The sequence below is a fragment of the Xenopus laevis genome, chromosome 2S (genome assembly GCF_017654675.1).
Source record: "Xenopus laevis strain J_2021 chromosome 2S, Xenopus_laevis_v10.1, whole genome shotgun sequence".
Taxonomy (NCBI): Eukaryota; Metazoa; Chordata; class Amphibia; order Anura; family Pipidae; genus Xenopus; species Xenopus laevis.
Genome location: NC_054374.1, coordinates 60,960,391 through 60,978,647, shown reverse-complemented (window position 1 = coordinate 60,978,647; position 18,257 = coordinate 60,960,391). Strand labels below are relative to the sequence as shown.

General features: G+C 38.4%; 2 protein-coding genes across 3 annotated transcripts; one reads left to right on the top strand and one right to left on the bottom strand.

Moving 5' to 3' along the window:
* Positions 1–263: 263 nt before the first annotated feature.
* LOC121400545 lies at positions 264–7,787 on the top strand. The gene is made up of 3 exons (XM_041583865.1): positions 264–3,411; positions 5,725–5,784; positions 7,173–7,787. Exons 1-2 carry the CDS (start codon positions 2,531–2,533, stop codon positions 5,726–5,728), a joined length of 885 nt encoding a protein of 294 aa, XP_041439799.1. The 5' UTR covers positions 264–2,530; the 3' UTR covers positions 5,729–5,784; positions 7,173–7,787.
* Positions 7,788–10,894: 3,107 nt separating this feature from the next.
* Positions 10,895–14,349, bottom strand: gpr61.S (G protein-coupled receptor 61 S homeolog). Of its 2 annotated transcripts, none has more exons than XM_041583864.1 (2): positions 13,640–14,349; positions 10,895–13,302 (listed from the first exon to the last, which is right to left on the bottom strand). In XM_041583864.1, exon 2 carries the CDS (start codon positions 12,470–12,472, stop codon positions 11,156–11,158), a length of 1,317 nt encoding a protein of 438 aa, XP_041439798.1. In that variant the 5' UTR covers positions 12,473–13,302; positions 13,640–14,349; the 3' UTR covers positions 10,895–11,155. The 2 variants fall into 2 exon arrangements, with proteins under 2 accessions (XP_041439798.1, XP_018104827.1); XM_018249338.2 differs by having other exon boundaries at positions 13,643–14,349.
* Between the last annotated feature and the right edge of the window lie 3,908 nt (positions 14,350–18,257).

Genomic DNA, 18,257 nt, shown 5'->3' with positions numbered 1-18,257 from the left:
GCTGGTACAGCTATGGGATCTGTTATCGGGAATCACAGTTGAATGGAAGAGAGCAGCACAACACCAATTTGTTGCAGGTGGGGAGCTTCCCCATTTATTTTTCACCACCAAAAAATCAACGTTTCGGGGGGGTTTTCACCCACCCTTCATCAGGATAAACACACAGTGCACACCATAACCTTATAAAGCCCATTAGGCCACACCCACCAACCACATGTTCCAAAGTTCCTGTTTGGATCCAAATTGAGGCTTGGTACTCAGTCCTGTCCCACCCTCATATGAGGGTCCATTTTGTAGTGTCACGAAAAAGTAAAGATTTTCTTCTCAATAAATCAATTCAAGAATGTCCGTGTCAAGCATCAGTTAAACATCAGTTAAACAAAATATCACAGTGCAGAAAGTAATGCACCCAGACTACAATGGTATAAATGATTATATAACATCTTGTGGTATAATTACTCACAGCCAGCGTGGTTTTTTATCATTAGCTCTATCATTTCTCTTCACCCTCTGGCCAGTTTATCTGTGAAAAGTAAAACAGTGTTACAAACTTTTGAAAAATACATATTATAAGAAACAATTTAGACTGAAATGTTCATTAAGACCTTTAGGATACAATGTTTCCAGTTTCCAGATCCAGAAAGCCTCCCTCTTCAGTAAAGCTAATTTTTTATCAGTTACATTACTTGGAGACACCCAAACCTCTTCCAAAATTTGCCATCGTGTTTGTGAAACTGTGTGTCTTTTCTCAAAAAAATGCTTAGCAAGGATGGTCTCTTTTTTTACCTTATCCTTAATTTTATCGTCCTCCATTTTCTCTTCCGGCTTATAATTTCTTATGACACTTTTGTGCTCATTCAGTCTTAGCCTAAATGCCCTTTTTGTTTGCCCTATGTAGCCTAAGCCACAGGGGCATTTTAACAGGTAAATCACCCCTTCTGTATTACAAGTTGCAAAGCCTCTAAGTTTAATAGAAACAACACGCTACGGAGGGATAGTTTCCATCCCATTGGCACAGTCAAGGGGCTCCCCAAAAGCCAGTTTATGAGAGCAAGACGCATAACGTCGTCGGATGACCTCTGCTAGGATGGGTGCAGACTTCCCCCTTTATAATCCCATTGCAATGGCTACAATTCATACATGGAAATTTACCCACCCTTTTCGTTTGTTTTTTTGTAATTAGAGGGTTCCTAACATCTGTCCTGGTTAGATGATCACCAATACTTTTGCCTTTTTTGTAAGAGAATAATGGGGCCTCAGTGAAAAGTTTCCCAAATGTTTTGTCATTCTGCAAAATGGGTCAATGTTTTTTTATCACCTTTTTAATCAGGGCACTATGGGGACCATAGGTTGTAACACAAGGAATCCCTATGTTTTTCTGTTTGTCTTTTTTCTTTTCAAGTAAATCATCCCTTTTAAGGGTCGCTACTTCCTGTGTGTAAAACCTTCCAGTTCTGCCTTACCGTACCCCCTTTGTGTAAACTTTTCAACCAATTCTTTTGCCTGGTTTCTATAAAGGTCATCCGACGACGTTATGCGTCTTGCTCTCATAAACTGGCTTTTGGGGAGCCCCTTGACTGTGCCAATGGGATGGAAACTATCCCTCCGTAGCGTGTTGTTTCTATCCCTTGGTTTCTTGTATACATCTGTGATGAAATTCCCATCACAGAAAGTTACCTGTACATCAAGGTAACTTACACTTTGGGGGCCAATGCACATTGTGAACTTTATGTTGTTGTGTACATCATTGAGATATGTAAGAAATTCAGATAAATCATTTTGGGAACCTGTCCATATCAAAAACATATCGTCCACATAACGTTTCCATAATGCTATATGTTTCCCGAAATGGATGTTATTGAGAATATACATGTGTTCAAATTTGTGCATAAATATATTAGCATAGGCCGGAGCCATGTTAGCACCCATACTTGTCCCCTGGATTTATAGAAAGAATTCTGTGTAAAACCTGAAGTAGTTTCTTTTTAGGACAAATTCAAGGCAATCGCAAACAAACTTTCTGCACTGTGATATTTTGTTTAACTGATGTTTAACTGATGCTTGACACGGACATTCTTGAATTGATTTATTGAGAAGAAAATCTTTACTTTTTCGTGACACTACAAAATGGACCCTCATATGAGGGTGGGACAGGACTGAGTACCAAGCCTCAATTTGGATCCATACAGGAACTTTGGAACATGTGGTTGGTGGGTGTGGCCTAATGGGCTTTATAAGGTTATGGTGTGCACTGTGTGTTTATCCTGATGAAGGGTGGGTGAAAACCCCCCCGAAACGTTGATTTTTTTGGTGGTGAAAAATAAATGGGGAAGCTCCCCACCTGCAACAAATTGGTGTTGTGCTGCTCTCTTCCATTCAACTGTGATTACTATGATTGACGTGTGCCGACCGTCTAGAGAGTTTTTGCACCATCTAGCAGGAATTGTCATAGGAAAGGCGAGGGAAGTGCGGAAATCTACACATTTGGATATCTGTTCTCTGCCTAACATTAACCAGCACCCCTCAGAGAATGTCCTTCCATGATATAAGCCAAACCACCACCAGATGTGCTACACCATTTGGCTTTTTGGATGAAGAAAGGAAAAGAATACTGGAAACGGTACAAACAACTTCCTACCTAACTACCAGCCAACCAGAACAGCAAAAGAACCTCCAGAAACAGTTTGAAGCGACTAGCAGGAAGGAATTAAACCTTACCCTGCATCTGTCAACCTTGACGGAATATGTAAAGGCGGCCAGGATCCCTAGAGGACTACGGATTAGCCTGGAACCAATACTTTGTAAAAATAACAAAGACTTTAGGGATAAGTGGCACCAGATTCTGGATAAGTGTAGCCTGGACCTAATGACCCTCACATTACAGGCTCTGCAGAATGAAATCCAGATAACCACGCAAGAAATTCACAAAATCAAGTGTGAAATAAAAACTGAATTAACAGGTGAAGCACTCACAGAATATTTAAACAAAGTACAAGTAGACCTGGCGATATTGGGAGAAAGTACCATTCAGAGGAAGCTGCAGAAATTCAGAAGGGACACCCTCGATTACGAACGGGATCAGGTCTACACCTGGGCGCAGCTGAGGAGAGAGACACGCCGAGGACCAGGAAGTGGACGCCATCAGCCACGTGACCGGCGCAGAGAAGTGACGTCAAGTGCAGGATCGAGTGACTGGCGCAGAGGGGACACGTCAGACTCCAGCGTCGAGGCAGACAGCCGCAGCACAAGGCCTGCAGAGAACCGTTCGGTTTTTCCACAGGTCACAAGCGCACCAGAAGGGGGAGGCGGCGCAAAGGGCAAGAAGAAGCAGCCAGCATGTGTAGAGGACAGCAGAGGAGCCTCCAACAACAGCACACAGAGGGACAGGGAATATCCACTGAGGACAAGGAGGTAAACGATTTGACTATTAACCTATCCTCAAAACCTCTGTCCCCTGATGAATGCAGACTGTTAAACAAAGGGTTAGGTTTTGTACCAACCTATAACTGTGATCCTTTTTCCTTCTGTCCTAAGGTCTATTAAGCTTAAGATGCTGTATATGGACAATACTAAACGCATATTCCCAAGGGACAGGAAAGATATAATTGCCAGCAAACGAAAGGGTCATAGCACGTTTAACCCTACGTACACCAGTTCATCACTAGACACCTTTACTAATATGCTCCACATAGACATTGACAAAGGTTTGAACAAAGTCATGAAGCCCAAGAAAAATAATTTAAATTATAAAGAAAGAATAGCCCTACAGAAATTGGAAAAAGATAAAGATTTAATTATAAAGAAAGCTGATAAAGGGGGCAGTATTGTCATTATGGATAGAATTAACTATATGAATGAGGCATATAGACAATTGGACAACACTGCACATTACATGAAATTGGATAGTGATCCAACCATGAAGTTAAAAATGGATATCAAATTATTCTTGGAAGATGCATGGCTTTCTGGTATAATCACCACTGATATACAAGAATTGTTGCTTAAAGATAACCCCAGGGTCCCCATTTTTTTTATATGCTACCGAAAATACACAAGACATTAGAAAATCCCCCGGGGAGACCTATAGTTTCGGGTGTTAATTCATTACTACAACCACTGGCACTTTTTGTGGACACCTACCTCCAAGATATTCTTCCAAAACTTGACACATGTCTAAAAGACACTACACAATTTTTACAGACAATTAAATCTTTTGAAAACAGGTCACATTCACCCATACTGTGTACTATAGACGTAAAAGACCTTTACACCTCCATACCACAATGCACTAGAGAGTATTTACTCAATGAAAATCTACCAATACATGAAAGTAATTTTGTTTGCGATTGCCTTGAATTTGTCCTAAAAAGAAACTACTTCAGGTTTGACACAGAATTCTTTCTATAAATCCAGGGGACAAGTATGGGTGCTAACATGGCTCCGGCCTATGCTAATATATTTATGCACAAATTTGAACACATGTATATTCTCAATAACATCCATTTCGGGAAACATATAGCATTATGGAAACGTTATGTGGACGATATGTTTTTGATATGGACAGGTTCCCAAAATGATTTATCTGAATTTCTTACATATCTCAATGATGTACACAACAACATAAAGTTCACAATGTGCATTGGCCCCCAAAGTGTAAGTTACCTTGATGTACAGGTAACTTTCTGTGATGGGAATTTCATCACAGATGTATACAAGAAACCAAGGGATAGAAACAACACGCTACGGAGGGATAGTTTCCATCCCATTGGCACAGTCAAGGGGCTCCCCAAAAGCCAGTTTATGAGAGCAAGACGCATAACGTCGTCGGATGACCTTTATAGAAACCAGGCAAAAGAATTGGTTGAAAAGTTTACACAAAGGGGGTACGGTAAGGCAGAACTGGAAGGTTTTACACACAGGAAGTAGCGACCCTTAAAAGGGATGATTTACTTGAAAAGAAAAAAGACAAACAGAAAAACATAGGGATTCCTTGTGTTACAACCTATGGTCCCCATAGTGCCCTGATTAAAAAGGTGATAAAAAAACATTGGCCCATTTTGCAGAATGACAAAACATTTGGGAAACTTTTCACTGAGGCCCCATTATTCTCTTACAAAAAAGGCAAAAGTATTGGTGATCATCTAACCAGGACAGATGTTAGGAACCCTCTAATTACAAAAAAACAAACGAAAAGGGTGGGTAAATTTCCATGTATGAATTGTAGCCATTGCAATGGGATTATAAAGGGGGAAGTCTGCACCCATCCTAGCAGAGGGAATCCCATTAAACTTAGAGGCTTTGCAACTTGTAATACAGAAGGGGTGATTTACCTGTTAAAATGCCCCTGTGGCTTAGGCTACATAGGGCAAACAAAAAGGGCATTTAGGCTAAGACTGAATGAGCACAAAAGTGTCTTAAGAAATTATAAGCCGGAAGAGAAAATGGAGGACGATAAGATTAAGGATAAGGTAAAAAAAGAGACCATCCTTGCTAAGCATTTTTTTGAGAAAAGACACACAGTTTCACAAATACGATGGCAAATTTTGGAAGAGGTTTGGGTGTCTCCAAGTAATGTAACTGATAAAAAATTAGCTTTACTGAAGAGGGAGGCTTTCTGGATCTGGAAACATTGTATCCTAAAGGTCTTAATGAACATTTCAGTCTAAATTGTTTCTTATAATATGTATTTTTCAAAAGTTTGTAACACTGTTTTACTTTTCACAGATAAACTGGCCAGAGGGTGAAGAGAAATGATAGAGCTAATGATAAAAAACCACGCTGGCTGTGAGTAATTATACCACAAGATGTTATATAATCATTTATACCATTGTAGTCTGGGTGCATTACTTTCTGCACTGTGATATTTTGTTTAACTGATGTTTAACTGATGCTTGACACGGACATTCTTGAATTGATTTATTGAGAAGAAAATCTTTACTTTTTCGTGACACTACAAAATGGACCCTCATATGAGGGTGGGACAGGACTGAGTACCAAGCCTCAATTTGGATCCATACAGGAACTTTGGAACATGTGGTTGGTGGGTGTGGCCTAATGGGCTTTATAAGGTTATGGTGTGCACTGTGTGTTTATCCTGATGAAGGGTGGGTGAAAACGTTGATTTTTTGGTGGTGAAAAATAAATGGGGAAGCTCCCCACCTGCAACAAATTGGTGTTGTGCTGCTCTCTTCCATTCAACTGTGATTACTATGATTGACGTGTGCCGACCGTCTAGAGAGTTTTTGCACCATCTAGCAGGAATTGTCATAGGAAAGGCGAGGGAAGTGCGGAAATCTACACATTTGGATATCTGTTATCGGGAAACCTTTTATGCAGAAAACTCCAAATTAGATAGGCTCCATTTTATTCAAATAATCCAAATTTGTAAATATGATTTCCTTTTTCTCTGTAACACTAAAACAGTAGCTTGTACTTGATCCCAACTAAGATATTTATTAATCCTTATTGAAAGCAAAACCAGCCTATTGGGTTTATTTAAAGTTTACATGATTTTCTAATAGATTTAATGTATGAAGATCCAAATTACGAAAAGATCCGTTATCCGAAACCCCCCAGATCCAGAGCATTCTGCATAACAGGTCCCATACCTGTACTTACATGTCAGCTCTGTGGATTCTACAACACCTAAAGGGTTAACATGGATATTGTTTCTAACAACGGGTTGCTTTTTATTCTGCAACTGGTTTCTTTTGGTTACTAAAACTGGAGGAACATATACACTGATACATTAGAAAACAAGGTAAGTAACAACCAAAGAACATGGTGATATCTGCCAAATGTGGTTACCCCATTACCACTGTATAGTGATTACAAAGGCATTGACTTTCTTACCCTTGGAGTCTGTTTAAAGGTCTGAAATACATTTGTGTGTATGTGTGTTAGTAAAAGGCAACATGGGCTCCAGCCAGACCGACCCAAGCTCCAGTCATACACCAACAAGTATGTTTATAATATACAGGACACATTCCTATCTGTCCTCAAAGAAAAAATGGCCTGTTGAGTGTAATGTGTATCAGAGCTGTAGTGATGCTGACATTGCACTTGATTTATCCTATACATTTTTTTGTAAAGTCAGGTAAGGTTTATTCATGGTTTAGCAGGAAAATGAGAATGCCAACATTTAGGTAATAAATAGTTTATTTTCACTCCAGGTTTCAACTTTACACATAAAAAGATTATTTCTCTGAAATTTCCCATCAAATCCTGCCAAGGAAGCAAAAAGGCCTTGGAAAGGCCAAGGAGGCACAGGAAGAAGGTAAGAGAGAGGAGTGGGGAGGCACAATGGGTGGGAATCTTACAGATAACTGTAAGAGGCACAATGGAGAGGGTATTAGAGAAGTACAAAGGAGAGAGGGGTTGAAGCTGACAAGAAATCACTGAAAGGAAATGACATAGGAAAATATACAAAATGGGGGCACAGTTACTGAATTTTACAAAACAAAAATCATGGGAAAACATTTCTCAGTTACTTTATTCTGTTTCCTTTTTTTGGTGGTGGTGGGGGGAATTGAGAGGATCCATAAAGTGTTCACCTCACCCTGAAATACCTGCCTAGTCAGAGAAGTATCACCAAATAAAGCATAATTAATATAATAATATATCATTCGTAAAGTCATTGTCATTGTATGTTTTTGTTAACTTTTATTTCCTAAACTGCTTTATTGAAGTTATTTATTATTAAGTAATATATAATTTAGAACAGTTTGCAGAGTTGGTGACTCCCCCCCAAGCTGCTTTAGAAAGACATGAAAGGAGGTGAAAAATTAAACTTTAATATTAGAAACATGGTAACAAATAGAAAGTAATTGGAAAATGTATTTATTTATGGTGAATTATCTAAAACCTACTGAACTGGAAAAAAGTGTTGGAAGGTGAACAACCCATTTAATAAACCTCTACCTAGTGGTCTTTAGTGTTCAGTGGAACATTGGGTAAGTTGTCTTTAAACTGTGAGGCACTTGCAAATCTGGATAGACCAAAGCATACTTTCTTGCTGATTATAAATGGCAGTATATGTAGCTATATATCCACAGAACTGCACACATAAAGTACCAAAATATTGCATTTAATTTGTTTTTGTTATTGATATATATACAGTATGATGTCACCTGAACAGGTATATAGCAATAATTTTTACATAATATTGTAACACTACGGGGCAGATTTATCAAGGGTCGAAGTGAATTCAAGGGAATTTTCGAAGTAAAAAAGTAATTTTTTGAAAACTTCGACCATCAAATAGGATACTACGAATTCGATTTGAAGAAAAATAGTTCGAATATTCGAGCATTCGATAATCCAAGTACTTTGACTTCAATACTTTGCCAAATTAAACCTGCTATGTTAGCCTATGGGGAACTTCTAGAGCAGTTTTCTAAGTTTTTTGAAGTTGAAGAAAAATTGTTCGATCGATCACTGAAATCCTTCGAATCATTCCATTTTACTTTGACCGCAAATGGCCATATTAGATGAAAAAAAACTTCGACTTCGATATTCAAAGTCGAAGTAATTCAATTCGATGGTCGAACTTCGAAGTATTTTCAACTTAGAACTTCAACCCTTGATAAATCTGCCCCAGTTGTCATTTTGGAAGTTATTTTGAAATGTGTGATCCTCCTCTGCTGTTAGTGGACCTTAAATAAGAATGGAGTATTCCATACAGCTTCCTAGTATAAGAAAAATGTAATTATGTGATATAACATAACAGTGCTCTTGGTTTAACAACAAGACATACCATAATGAATTGTTGTTTAAAATCAATAAATGATCTGCATTAAATTCCTTCAGACAAGGTGCACAGAAGCACCTTATGTCTGATTTGGGTGAATTACATGAAGGTGACCTGACTGATCATACCAAACTTGAAACAGCCATAACAATACATTCTTTTGCAATCTGATATGAACTGCAAGGTCAAATGAAGATTCAAATGACTGCAATTCCTCCTGGCCATCCTGTTCCACTCAGATGCCATTTATTTTATTAACATGATGTCCTTAGGCCTCCTGTGCATAAACAGTTTCATGTTTCTAGTTAGACTTGAAAACAAGAAATAGAAAATAAAGCAGCTGATTCTTCCATTTTATGTGTGTGCATATTTATATAACTATGTTGTGTATATATAGATAGGGACAAGAGGCATGGGGCTGCAAGTGTCTTTATAAATGTTCCAGAATTCTACATTCAAACCTATAGAGCTGCAATCCCACCATGTGTCAACGTATTGGCCAATATTTCATTGTGGACAAACCATCTACTAAACATTCTGTCAAAAATAGGTTGTTAGAGATGGCTGGACAATAGACCAAAGCTGTGCTTGTATGGCTACCCTTTTTCTGTTGCCTTGTGTATTATAAGTAGAGATGGGCGAATTTGACCTGTTTCGCTTCGCCAAAAATTTGCCGCCTGCGAAATGTCACCGACGCCCATTAACACCACACAAGTCTATGGGAGTCATTTTTTTGGCGAAACAAGGTGAAAAAATTCGCGCATACCTAATTATAAGAAATTGCCTACCAGAAAACCGTGAACTTGCATGTTTATTGGTTATATAGCACTGCAACATTACATGCACGTTGCATTGTATGGATTTTACCATAACATTTTTAAGATATTTTCTAGGATATTTTTACTGTAGCTTCTTACTGTAAGAAAATTAACAGTGATAAAAAAATAGCGAGACAAAGTCCTCTAATTTTTAGACACAAGAAGCAATTACATTAAAGAAAAAATCTATATGTGTCAAATTTTATTAGTCTTATTTGGTGATACTTTTGCATTAATTATGGCTGCAACAGGGATCATAGGTTTGTGGAGATCACTTGTCTCTACCATCATATATTCAAGGAATTTATATGGATGGATGATGTCCATGTTGTGACTGCACTAATAGAGGTTAAAAAGCAGCATGAAAAGGAAACCAGTTATATGGGGGTGTTAAAGGAAATCTATCATTATAAAATGGTACAATCCACTTACGGTTAAACTTTACTATGTATAGTTTAATTTTTATTTAGTTTGTTTTAGTTGTTTTAATTTTTGTTTTTTTGTTTATAAGCTGTTATTGTACCAAACAAGCTTTTATATAGAGGTGACATTAATGTTATACAGTAATGAGCTAGGTAATACTCTTGTTATTTATATAAGTGCCTCTGTGTTTATCAAAAACATTTCTGAATATCCCACAGAGCAAGTGGCATAATCAAAGTTTTATCTATCTGCCACACTGACCTAAAGATTAAGGTGAAACTTTCCTGAGGGATGGTCTGTAGCTCTGCAGGCAGGGATTTACTTGTAGGTGAAAGAGCTAGTTTACATAGGCAACCGTGTTACAACAAAATAATACATTAAATCACACTAAATTACACCAACTATGCAGCTTGAATCACTTAAACAGTAGTTTACCTACTATATATATACTATATACCTATAGCGTATATATATATATATATATATATATATATATATATATATATATATATATATATATATATATATATATATTAATTCTATGATTGCTGGTTCATGCAAATGAAGGGTTCCCTTGAATGGCACTTTGAATGCCACATGGCAGTTCAAATAACCAGTCAGTAGGATAGATATCCAAAATCCTGTTTCCATTCAGTCACTGAACTAAAACACTAATGTAGCATATCTGTAGCACCTTACTATAGTAACAAAATAGCATTACAAGAAGCCACATATGTAAACTAGCCTTTTATCCCTCCATAAATTCACATACAGTTGGCAATGTCTACTATAATGCTTCACTGTATGACATTAACAAACATGTAAAGGTACATTTAAACTCATTTAAAGTCCTATGATAGATTGCCTTTAAATTAACCCACAGATTGCCTTGTTTAACTCAACAATATTTAAATGACATGCTCTGATATTAAAAAAAGTTATTGATTCAGCCCCATGGGACTGACAAGTGACAGAAATACTGCTTCTATGCAATATGCAATAATCTGTATAGTTGGAGAGTATTAATAGCCAATACAAGTTGCAGATAATTTGTTTGTGTGCCCTTTAAACTTAGGAAGGACACTTAAAATTGGAAGGGGGTCTGCATTATTCCACACATTTGTCCAGAAGATTGTCATGAGCAGTTGGGAAGAGGTGCAATGGTTTATGTTTTCGGAGATGGGCTAGTACTGATACAATTTCTGTTCACAGCTGTCACATCCCAAGGTTGCTCTAAGAACTCTGATGTTTCTTCTGCTATCTGACCTGGAATTCTAAAGTCCACAGCCGCATGTCCCCCTTTAGGAATGTTGTGGGTGGGGGCTCTAGGTTCTGGTGGGCAACCAGTCCCTTGTAGGAACTGCAAGAAGTTTTCCTCAATGGAGCCTTCCCTGCTGGGCAGTCTTAGCTCATCTTCTCCAGCACCTCCTCTTTTAAAAAAGCAGCCTACACACCTTCCCAGTTCCAAACGAATTTGCCTGTTGAGACATCCATAGAAAATAGGGTTTGATGCAAAGCAAAGGAATCCCATCCAGGTGACAACCCACTCTGCACGTGATCCAGGTGGTGGAGGAGGAGAGCGCAGTGCAGCATACAGGTGGAAGCCAAAATAGGGCAACCAACATAGCAAAAACTGACCTCCTACTGCAGCCAAGACAGCTGCAGCTTTTCCTCCTCCTCCCCCACCTGGCAGACGCTGCTGTGGTGTCCCACGAGTACCACCTGAACCAGTCACCATGGTGGAACGACTGCTGAGGGATTCTGAACGTCGCCGCTGAGGAGATGTGTCCATCCAAGTAGGAAGAGGCCCATGATGAAGGGCAGCAACCCGTGCCACCTTGAACATGCTGCAGTATACAACAATGATGATGGTAAGAGGCAAAAGAAAATAGAATGAAGAGTAGAACAGAAGAAATCCTGCACGGAAGACACTGTTGCCCCCTCCCTGCAGACTGCAGTGTCCAGAGGCTGGGGGGTTCCAGCCCAGTACCGGCACAAGTGAAGTCAGAAGGGCCTTGACCCAAACCCCAGCCAGAACCCAGCTGACCAATCCCATTGTCATTTTGACTTGGTATCTCATTGGATGTACCACATAGTAGTATCTTTCTATGTTGATAGCAGAAATAGACAAGATACCTGTGCTGGTCAGACAAACACTCAAGAAGAGGTAGGCACGGCAAGCCATCTGCCCTAAACCTTGGCCTTCATATAGATAGGTGCTCCCACCCCCTGACAACATGGCCAAAGGCATTAGGGTTAGGGCAGCCAGAAGATCCACCACACATAAGTGGAAGACCAGAACAAACTTCCTGAGGGATGGAGTTTTCATGATGACCCCCATGACTGCCACATTTCCAGCGACTGCTAGAAGGTCCATGAGAAGCATGAGAAAGAGGGTCCCATACTGGGGGTTTGTGGGAGATGTGGCCCCTGAAGAATTGAAGGAAAGGTTCCAAGTGTGAGAGGGAAGGGAGGTATCCATGGGGATGATTTGGATTAAAGGTCACCATCACCCTTCTGCTTACAGGACCATCACCCATCATACATAAAAAAGAAAGCAGGGTTCTGAAAGAATTACAGGAGAATAAAAAGGACAGGCATTGGGGATAGTGAACAATGGAAAATCTGAATGAACTGCAAACAATGTAAATGAGAGAATTTAACAAAAGAGGGAAAATGGAGAGACAAGAAAAATGTTAATGGAGTAGAAAAGGGTTACTTTGGTTCAAAATAGACAGAATAATAGGATGGTCTAGAGGTCAAAAGGATGAAGGGGAGAGAAAGGGGATATTGTCCCAGAAAAAGGTCACATTTCGGACGAATATTTGTCACAAACAGCTATGTCTTCTGCAATGGTCTGCAGCAAGGGGTTTGTCTGGCCTACAAAGCATCATTTCTATATCAGAGACAGTATTGCCCAGTCAGAGTGTTCTCCCTTTAGGTATTCTTTCCTAAAGGGTGTTGTTCCTTTTTGAAGAGTATTATAATATCCTACAGAGCATTTCTCTGTTGTGTAGACCATTCCTGCCAACACTATGTTTCTGTGGGTAACTGAACATTCTTTCTGTTTTTATTCTGCAAACGCCATTCAGAAACCTGAAATCATTATTCTTTTCTGTCATTCCTTACATCTTCTTCTGCATACAGAAGGACACTCCTCTAGATGTCCGAGTATCAGTACAGTTGGTAAAGGCACTCCCAATCTGTATCCAGGGAGGCAGTGTATGGTACAGTTTCTAGGTGCTTAGTGCTGTACAGAAGAGCATTTGTGTCATACAGGCTGTCCAGTGTTGGTCACCAGATGCACACAACCTACATGAAAAAGGTATAAAGGGTTAAACTTAGTATGGGGAAGGCCCTTTTTACATACCCTGCTGAGACTAAGAAACAACCCATCTTTTTGAAGTGAATGGCTGCTGTACATTGCATCTCAGTCTAGCAGATTTAGATTTACTACATGTGAAAATGTATCTTTAAAATACAAATACATGTGTGTATACAGTATTAATGCTGCCTCCATAACTCCTTTATAAATGCCTCCAAATGTATATACCACACTGGCTGCTATTTAAATCCTCTTGTTAAACACCTGCATTTCTATTATTTTTAGATCCTGTTTATATACCAAAATATAAAGGTTTATACTTACTACCTTTTTCTCCAAGATGATAACACAAGACCCTTCCAGAATGGTTAAGAATTTGCGGTCAGCTTTTCTCCTTCATCCCCATACACCTGCAAGCCAGAGAGCAGGAGAGTGGAGCGGCAGCTCAGCCCCCCAGCATCTATTGCACAGCACTGCAGTGATGGAACCAGCAGGAACAGGGTCCTATAATCACTCAGATTTACGCTCACATACACACATATCCATTTTTAGTCTGGGCAAGGCTAAAACACAAGGGATTCTGCATCTGTATCAATAAGAACATAAATAATATATTTAGCAGAAAGGTGTGGTAGAATTTCCACAAAGGACACTCACAATTAAAATAAGACCTTTGTTTGTACATGGGTACTAATGTGGATAATGTCATCACTGGGCAATGTCATTATTTCACTTTCTATTTAATGGATAAATAATCTATTTAAATGTGGGTGTGTGAGTAGCTATTCTTTTAAGGTAAAACAGTGACTAGATCTCAATGCCATTAAAGCAACAAATAAAGCACAAATAACCCGTGATCCTTCATTTGGTAAAGGAACTACAGGATTTTTCCAGCTCAGCTACCATGGGAGTTTCTGGGAGTTGTAGTTTTTGAAGTTGATTTCATGCTAAAGTTTGCCTATTTCTCCAAAATAAGCTTCCTGTATAAATACTACTGTATTTTTTTCTAGGAATATGTGGATTTTTTTTTCATAAATACTTGTTATTAATAAAAAAAAAAAAAATAAGAACAGTACAATGTTAGTATGGTTATAATAATTCAGCCTATTTTTTAATAACTAAGTTTGATTTTTCTCATTTGTAGCATGTAGGGGGAGATTTATCGAATTTCGAAGTAATGGGATTTTTTTGAACGCCCATAACTTCGAAATTCGAATAAAAAAAAAACAATTGAAATTTATTAAAAAAAATGAAGTTTGTAACTTCGGGTGAATAGGCTGTATTTGAATCGTTCGAATCGAAGTTTTAGCGCATTCGATCGAATTCGAAACAAAGTATTTGCCCCAAAAAGCTTTAATTTTTCAAAGTCCACCAAATGACTCCAGAAGGTCTCCCATAGGCAAAAAAAAGCAATTTGGCAGGTTTTAGACGGCGAATGGTCGAAGTCAAAGTTTTAAAGAGACATTACATGATAAATTTCGATTTCTTTCAAATTTTAATTGAATTTTGGCCTATTTGATAGTCGAAGTACACAAAAATAGCTCGTAATTCGAATTTTTTTAATTTCGAATTTTCACTTCGACCCTTGATAAATCTGCCCCGTAGTGGTTTACATGCATTTAGCATGTGCTGTACAAATATAGCTACCCATGCCTGTTGCAACTGGATGCATCATTAAATGCACAGGTATATCAAGCACAACTACTGTTATCCATTTGAGTCTGTCCATTTTGGATTTTGCTGGGTCTTGCCAGGCTCTGTTTGTCCTGCTGTCACACAGTTGTCTGGGTCTCTCCCCTTCTCCTGCTGCCTCTTCATTTGTCACCATAATTTTGCTCCCTCCTTTCTGACCACCTGTTTCCCATCATGAGAGCAGTTAAATCTCACTGCTGTTCTGTTTCTGCCATTTGCCTTACTTGTTAGTCTCTATATTCTGTTATGACAAAGAATTGGTTTCCTTTGTCACTATGTTTATCTTCTGCTGTCATAAGACTGCCTCTGGTTCATTTTACTTGCTATATTTTGTATTAATCTGTCCATATCACTTCATTTATGTCAAGCTGTTATATAGCAGTCTGCACTCTGTTCTCTCAGAACAAGAACTGTCTCTGGCCGTGTCTCTGTGTCCTGCTGTCTCTCAAGGTCCTTTGTTGCTGTTCAGTTTTTTAACGAATGTATTTTTGGGTCCTTGTGTCATAGCAACATGATCATGTGACCATTCTGAATATTCATGAGCTCCTCACGTTCTTGGAAGCAGAGGACTATGGGAGACGTTTCACCGGGAGGATGCAGAGCCCATTAGGTGTCATTATCATTATTTATTTATAAGTATGGCTGGCCTTTTTACACTGTATGTACACATTTTAATACTCAGCACTGTGAATATCAAATGCTCATAATACATTCTAATAACTCAATAGAGAGAATGATTGATATATATATATATATATATACACACACATATATATAACAGTATAAATATATATATATATATATATATATATATATATATATATATATATATATATATATATAAAATAAAAAAAATTTGACCATTGGACAGGTATTTATCCTAGCCCATCGCTCACTGGTAATAAATATAGATGCAGTCGATTAGATGCTGTACATTCTGCTTGTAATCTTTCATCACTCATGTATTTAGAAGGAGTATTAGGTATGAAAGTTCCTTTTCTCACTATGTACACCAGGGTGCTGGTAGTTGTTGACAAACAGAGATATGAGATCTGTATTTTGAATGTTATATCTTGAGATACAGTATGTACAGTATATACAGAGAAACTACAACCCCCATCATGCACTGTGAGGGTTTTTCTCGAAGGAGAGTGCAGCTGTAGCAATAAGAGCTAGACCTTGCAAGTGCTAGTGAATTACGCAAAAGGAAATGCTACAGTCTGAAAAAAAGAGGCTGGCCTAGATTACCATAACACTTGAAAACAGAACACACAGGCATTTTTTATTCCTACTAAAATGCTGCTCGGTTTCCGTCAAAAATAGCAATTTAAGATATTATAATTAATAGGTTAGTATAAAAGATTAAAAGGTTTAGTTCTCAACTCTCAAGCTTATGATAAGCATTGTCTTTAAAAGTGAATAACAATGACAGGATGACAGGTTGAACATTTTTGGAGGAAGGCGGGATAGCTAACCTGTGTTGTTAATTTACAATTTGCAGTGTCTGTTCTTTGTCTGTTTGTGGGTTCTGACATTAGCATTAGCAGATGACACTGCAGGCTGTACACACCTAATTGAGGGCAATCTGATTCTGCTGCCTCCTGCTGTAAGTTTTAGGTCAATGGTGACTAAGTTAATTTAAAGGGATCCTGTCATCGAAAAACATGTTCTTTTCAAAACACATCAGTTAATAGTGCTGCTCCAGCAGAATTCTGCACTGAAATCCATTTCTCAAAAGAGCAAACAGATTTTTTTATATCCAATTTTGAAATCTGACATGGGGCTAGACATTTTGTCAATTTCCCAGCTGCCCCCAGTCATGTGACTTGTGCCTGCACTTTAGAAGAGAAATGCTTTCTGGCAGGCTGCTGTTTTTCCTTCTCAATGTAACTGAATGTGTCTCAGTGGGACATGGGTTTTTACTACTTAGTGTTGTTCTTAGATCTACCAGGCAGCTGTTATCTTGTGTTAGGGAGCTGTTATCTGGTTACCTTCCCATTGTTCTGTTGTTAGGCTGCTGGGGGGAAAAAGGGAGGGGGTGATATCACTCCAACTTGCAGTACAGCAGTAAAGAGTGATTGAAGTTTATCAGAGCACAAGTCACATGACCAGGGGCAGCTGGGAAATTGACAAAATGTCTAGCCCCATGTCAGATTTCAAAATTGAATATAAAAAAATCTGTTTGCTCTTTTGAGAAATGGATTTCAGTGCAGAATTCTGCTGGAGCAGCACTATTAACTGATTCATTTTGAAAAATAATGTTTTTCCCATGACAGTATCCCTTTAATATATAAAGCAATCATTGGTGAGACAGGTAGGGGTCCTCTTAGGGTCCTAGTTATAGTCATGTGCCCTGACTGAGAAATGGAAAGAGTTTGGGCATGATATTTGTGAAGGCAACCCTCGTAATATACCCCCTTGACATTTAAACAGAGAACATGGGCATTACTCTTACTGCATGATATTACTCCCTGCAAAAGTACTTTTTTTAGTAGGTAAATAGCTGACCCAGATGTAGTACTATCATTTCCTGATTTTCTGCAAAGTTGTTGTCTATCGTGTCACTTGGATTATGACAATATACATTTTATTTTACTTTCAGGGAATTATAACATTCTACAGTCTGTCTAATGTGTCCTAAATTAAGTGCTCTAAGATATAAGCATTCTGACATTTTAAATGGATTGGATGAAACCAAAGAAAGGAAGAGTGGGTTAAGCACTGCTACTGAGAGTGTCCATCCCAGGCAACATGAAAGGAATGGGTAAAAGGAGAACTTAACCCTAAAAATCCTAACAATGAATATGGCTAAAAATGCCATCTTTTATATAATGACCTTATTGCACCAGCCTAAAGTTTCAGCTTCTAAATAGCACCAATGATGCAGGACTTCAAGATTATCACAGGGGGTCACCATCTTGGGAAGTGTCTGCGATTGTGTTTCATTACCATGAAGTAATTATTTGGGCTTGACAAGGCAGCAGATTTTTCTAATCCCCAGGTATCTGTTTATAAACCTTTGACAAAATCTAAAGTACGGAGGGCACTCTTATACAGAAAGTTAAATTTACTTTTTCATATTCCATATTGAAAAAATATACCTTTATTATTATGGGTGGAAAGGCACCTGCCATTTTCCTTAGATCAATAAATAAATAGTAAATTTAGCACATCATGGTATATACATTATAAAAATGGTTACTCAGAGCTACTACACTGCTGCACAGTCAGGGGCGGTCCTGGGGCTGCT

Excerpts from the sequence above, each read along its gene's own strand:
- gpr61.S (XM_041583864.1), bottom strand. The coding sequence starts at position 12,472 with ATGGATACCTCCCTTCCCTCTCACACTTGGAACCTTTCCTTCAATTCT.
- LOC121400545 (XM_041583865.1), top strand. The coding sequence starts at position 2,531 with ATGTCCTTCCATGATATAAGCCAAACCACCACCAGATGTGCTACACCA.